Source organism: Hyla sarda, chromosome 1 (assembly GCF_029499605.1).
Source record: "Hyla sarda isolate aHylSar1 chromosome 1, aHylSar1.hap1, whole genome shotgun sequence".
Lineage (NCBI taxonomy): Eukaryota > Metazoa > Chordata > Amphibia > Anura > Hylidae > Hyla > Hyla sarda.
This window is the reverse complement of record NC_079189.1, coordinates 486,947,689-486,953,688: the sequence shown is the minus strand read 5'-3', so window position 1 is coordinate 486,953,688 and position 6,000 is coordinate 486,947,689. Positions and strand designations below refer to the sequence as shown.

At 47.6% G+C, this 6,000-nt stretch overlaps 1 protein-coding gene across 1 annotated transcript in view; it reads left to right on the top strand.

The window, feature by feature from the left end:
• The first annotated feature begins 3,180 nt into the window (after positions 1 to 3,180).
• Positions 3,181 to 6,000, top strand: part of SRFBP1 (serum response factor binding protein 1) — a 111,136-nt gene continuing 108,316 nt past the window's right edge. Inside the window, exon 1 of the mRNA XM_056537353.1 lies at positions 3,181 to 3,649. Coding sequence (XP_056393328.1) covers positions 3,611 to 3,649 — 39 coding nt within the window. The 5' untranslated portion in view covers positions 3,181 to 3,610. The remainder of the gene's footprint in view (positions 3,650 to 6,000) is intronic.

Here is a 6,000-nt window from a genome sequence, read left to right as displayed (position 1 = left end):
AAAACTGTTCACACACAACCAAACCAATAGCTGGACCGGGAGGGCACCCCGGAGCATCGTAAGTAATACTTACTGCACCACACGGGGAACATTAAGCTGCTATCCGGCAGCAGCTTAAGCATTTTGCGCTGCCGGATAGCACTTAATGCGATGGCCCCGACATAAAAAAGAGAGCTGTTAAAATTTTCCAGCCTCCCTACGCTAACTGCGTAGCGGAGGAAAGCAGAGCTTGCGCACTGAGCGGTATGGACAACTGCGCACGTACAGGGCTACGCTAGAGCTACACTCCTAAGGCTGCCTATTTTAGCCCTAAGCTGTCAGCGGAGTGCTGCGCATGTGCTCTCACACACTGATCTCCTATGCTGATCCCTGCAGAGCCATAGCTCTGCACGGATCAGCGAGATAGGGGCTCGATTGCTCAAGCCTGCGTCCCAGCTGATCGGAACATCGCGATTTTATCGCGATGTCCCGATCAGCCCGACTGAGCTGCCGGGAAGCGTTTAGTTTCACTTTCAGACACGGCGGTCAACATTGATCGCCGCGTCTGAAGGGTTAACAGCGCGCGGCACAACGATCGATGCCGCGCGCTGTTAGCCCAGGGTCCCGGCTATGATTAGCAGCCGGGACTGACCCGGTGTGATGCGGGGTCACGGCGTGACCCCATTTTAAACACCGGGAGCGGGCTCTGGGTGTACAGGTCCACCCTGAGTCCTTAAGTTAAGGTTAACTTAAGGTTAAAGTGTACCTGTCATAAGACAGAAAAATGTTGCTCACTAGGTCATGAAGATTCTTTACATGTCTTTTTTATGTGTCTAGCTCCTGTATTTGGCTCACATATCCCTCTGTTCTGCTGCTCACTCATTTTGCTTTGGAAGGTGCATGTTTGAGGCAAGCACTGAGCCCGCCCGCACTCACCATGCATTCACATCCTCCCTAAGTCTGTTCTGTTGGGTCTTTTCATCCAATAACTGTAGGCTGCTCTGTAATTCCCTCCTTTCTGTCTTCACGCTGCAGTGTGATAGGACAGGAGTGAGCACAAAGGAGTGCTAGTCCCACCCCCACTTACTGGACTTTGTCCTGCCTGTGCTTTAGCTTGGAGAAAGATAATGCTTCAGCCAGACAGGATTATGTTTTGGATATTATGGGGACCCCAGTGGTCTTTCTTTTACCAGCCAAGATTTTTATAAAAAGGAGATAACATTTTTTTCTGGAGTATACTAGAAAGGTTACTGTTTTACCAAGATGTACAACATATAAAAAGTTTTTGATTCTAAAAGTGTCCATTCAAATGCAGCAATCACTATTGACTGCAGTATTTAACCATTTATACAGTGTCCATATTAGGACATCATCAGGCGTCAGACAAACCTCCGTCACACCTCAGACAAACCTCCCTCAGCCATCAGACAAACCTCGGTCATACCTCAGACAAACCTTTCACACCTCAGACAAACCACCGTCATGCCTCAGATGTCAGCTGAACAGCCGTTGATGTAAAGGTTTCCTTATTTCGTAGAAAACTGAGAGCACATGCGCAGCACTCCGCTGACAGCTTAGGGCTAAAATAGGCAGCCTTAGCTAAGAGTGTAGCTCTAGCGTAGCCCTGCACGTGCGCAGTTGTCCATACCGCTCAGTGCGCAAGCTCTGCTTTCCTCCGCTACGCAGTCAGCGTAGGGAGGCTGGAAAATTTTAACAGCTGTCCGGCTGACGTCTGAGGCATGACGGAGGTTTGGCTGACAGCTAAGTGAGGTTTGTCTGAGGTGTGATGGAGGTTTGTCTGAGGTTTGACCCAGGTTTATCTGAGGCATGACGGAGGTTTGGCTGAGAGCTGAGGGAGGTTTGTCTGAGGTGTGACGGAGGTTTGGCTGATGCCTGATAATGTACCGTACACTTAAATCTACTGATGGCTTACGAAATGCATACTGGGAGGGGAGGGGGGATTAAAAATGTGTAAAAAATGATGTTTTAAAAAATATACCCCCCCCCCCCATTTTTCAAATAAAACACTGTAAAAAAATAAATAAACATATTTGGTATCTTCATATGTTTAATTGTCTGAACTATAAAATTCCTAACACCTTCCCTGCCATTACATTTTTTTTAAAGAGCTTTAAAGGGGTTCTCCACTGCCCTGCCTTCCGGAGCTCCACTCACAGCGTCCGGAAGTTTATTACTCCGAACGCTGTGTGCGGGCTTCCGTGTTCAAAGCCGCCCCCTCGTGATGTCAGGGCAGTGGAGAACACCTTTAAAAAGCTCTCTAACTCACCTATCTTCTTGCTCACTTAGTGTGTGCACCTGGCAGGGGGATGTGGGCGTGCTCCAGCAGGCTCCACATCACTGAAGCCTGCTGGGGGGGATTGCTTCCGCCCTCACTTCGTGGAGGAGGAAATAGCACCTGCTTGTCCACAGTGAAAAGATGCCTGCTTGTCCTCACTGCCCAGATGCCTGCTTGTCCTCAGTGTATGGCGCGCCACTTGTCCTCAGTGTACGGAGTGCAGCTTGTCCTCACTGCCCAGATGCCTGCTTGTCCTCAGTGTTCAGAGCACTGCATATCCTCGGTGTTCAGTGCCCAGCATGTGAGCACAGTGCTCCCGCCTGTCTGATTGACAGGCGGGGAGCTGCACTGAGCTGGTCACGTGCTCAGCCAGCACTGCGATTTCGGACTCAGACCGGCGTGAGTCCAAAATCAATGAAAAAGCTTGCGGCCAAGGACTCCAAGGGGACCCCTAGTGGCCACATTTTCAAAATGAAAATACACATAAAAGGAAGCATTTTTTTAAATTATTAAATCTAATTACAAAGCTGATCTATATCAGCTCTAACATATCAAAAAAAAAATTTTTGATGATAGGTACTTTAAACAAAACAAAGTTTGGTATCATTGTAATCGTACTAACCCATAGATTTTGTAGAGTTTGCATATCAGTTTTGCTATTGTATTGTAAACTCTGAAAAAAATTACCCCACAAAATTCCATATTATTTTTCAATTTTGCCTCCCATATATATATTTTTGGGGCTCCGTAATACAATATATGATAAAATAAAGTGCAAAGTACAAGTGAAAAGTACAACTTGTCCCACAGTGGGAAAAATGTATGTTGGTCATGAAGGGGTTAACTATCAGATCATCATCCTGCTGTCACTTTTCTTGTATGAAATCACATAATCTACAACGCAATGAGAAGCTTTTATATCCCACTCCGGCTTCCGTAGCCATGTGCGCAGTGTTGTTAAAGTGATACAGGAAGACACGTGTGTCCCTATGAGGAAGGAAGTAACGATCTCAGTGTGTTGAAGGACCTTCCTAAAGTCACGATCATGTGATCACAGGCGTGGGAGGAGTCAGGCTGGAGACTGTGCCGCTAGATGTTTTCAGTGGTTTTCTTTACAGTAATGACTATGGAGCATTACTCCGGAAACACACCCGCGCTACTTTCTATGGTGTGGACCACTCACACAACCTGCACCAGCCTCACTCCTCCCACCCATGTGACTGGCACGTGATCATGATGTCATCACAGGTCCTTTAGCACCCAGGATTGAGGACCCATCGTGTGGGGAGTCTGCTGCTGTTTCCCGTGTGACAGTGATAGCGAGTCCTCGGCGACATGACCGCTGCGGCTCCTGTGCTCAATCTGAACAATGAGGTGAGGCAGGAAATCCGTTACCGGAGCGGTATTGGCCGGTGTGAGCTGTGCTGCGGTATGTGATCTATGACTGATTGCGCATGGTCAGTGCTCAGTCTCGTACACACCGGTGATCATTCCATAGGAAGCCTTGATGGCGCGTATGTTGTCTCATCTGCAGTGTGAATCCCTAACCTGTGGCCTTCCAGGTGTTCTAGACTACAATTCCCAGTATGCACTGAGGTTAGGGCTGATCCCCAATCTGAGGCTATCCTGCTGTTGTAGACTACACCTCCCAGCCGCTCTCATGTCCAGCCTGTGGCCCTCCATCTGTTATAGACTACAAGGCCCAGCATACCCTGAAGGCAGTGTTTATCCCAAATCTGAGGCTATCCTGCTATTGTAGACTACAGCTCTCAGCAGCGATCCCCAACCTGTGGCTCTCCAGCTGTTGTAGACTACAACTCCCAACATACCCTTTCAACAGCAGTGATCAGTGCTGATCACCGCATCTAAAACAGTTGTGGGAATTTAGGAACACTCCTTGTAACATTGCTGGGGTCCACCTGTTTTACATATCCTGCCTAGACAAGGCCCATCATCAGTATTTACTGCATAATATACGGATGGAATATTGTACTGGAATAATACTGATGACATCCTGGTGGCTTCTTGTGTGTAACACGTCCAAATTATGGACATATTTCTGGCCTATGGGTGCGACCTCCAAGCCAATCCAATGGAGAGCCACCCTGGTGACTTGACATCTTTTATTGGGGTATTCCAAGTTTTTTTTTTTTCATCCATCGAGCCTATGATCCTAAGGTATATCCGCTTCTATTCCTTCTGTGTTCTATTTGTCTTATGTTCCTATTGTCTCTGACTTTTCCCAGCATTCCATGGGGCCAGAGACAGTGGTCCGGATTTACTAAGTGTTGTGTAGGTTTCTTTGTGGGTTTTAATTCCCTACAATTTATTTTCCATGGTATTTACTAAGGTTTCCCTACATTTTCCACTTTCCCTACACTTTGCTTTTTTTACACATGCTCTCATCTGTCTGGTTTTCCTCAGCTCAAATCCACCACATTTTATGTAGAAACCTTAGTAAAGATGTTGTGTTTTTGTGAAATGTCGGGAACACGCCCCTTTTCTGTGACCATGCCCCCTTCCCCTGACAGACACGCCCCTTTTTTCAGGTTTTCTCAGTAAAATGGAGAGTTGGTTGGGTTTTTTATTTCTGGCACACATCTCGACAAAACATGTCAGGTTTACAATAGTAAATCAGGGCCAATATGTCATACTTCAGAATAGCCACTCCCCTGGAGCCATGTGACTTATGATGTTTTGTCTCTGGCTGCATGGAATGCTGGGAAAGGTCAGAGACAATAGTAAAATAAAAAGACTTACACCACAGCGGATTTTCCTTAGCTGAACTGCTGCTTTTTAAAGCTGTAGAAAATAAGCAGCTGAAAATCCGCACTAAAATATGGAGCAAAATCCGCTCATGTGAATGTGCTTTTAGGGTGCGTTCACACGTGCATATTTTTGCTGCAGATTTGCTTCTACAGATTTTGCTGCCCATTGACTTTAATGGGCAGTTAAATCTGCTGAATCAGATCTGCAGCAGAAAGGCTAGGTTCACACTGTGGAATTTCTGGGCAGAATTTCTGCCGGAGATCAAGACGGCGGCACTAGGACCGCGCGGACTGCATTGCTGCATTGCCGTCCCCATAGATGTCAATGCATTTCTGAGCAGATCTCCCAAAAGATCCACCCAGAAATGCATTGCCGTCTATGGGGATGGCAATGCAGTCCATGCGGTCTTAGTGCCGCTGGCTTAATCTCCGGCAGAAATTCTGCCCAGAAATTCCGTAGTGAGAACCTAGCCAAAGGGTACGTTCACACGGGTGGGTCCACAGCATATTTTACATTGCTGATCTGCCACTGATAGACCGCTACATGGTGCCTTTAGATGGGCCTGCTCGGAGCGGCAAAACGCCGCTAGGAGCAGACACTGCGATATGCGAGTCACCACGCATGCGCAGTGTACTCGCACATCATGGCCGCTCTCGACCTAGCTCATGGAGCAGGGGGAGCGGCCGCGATGTGTGAGAGTACACCGCGCATGCGTGGCGACTCACACATCACTTCAATGTGTCTGCTCGTAGCGGCGTATTGCCTCTCCGAGCAGACACATCTAAAGGCAGCATGTAGCGGTCCTTCAGTGGCGTAAAATACGCTGTGGATCTGCCCGTGTGAACGTACCCTAAGGACACATTCACATGTGCATATTTTTGCTGCAGATCTGCTGCTGCAGATTTTGCTTCATATGACTTCAATGGGCATAAAAATCTGACTCAAAGCTGCAGCAG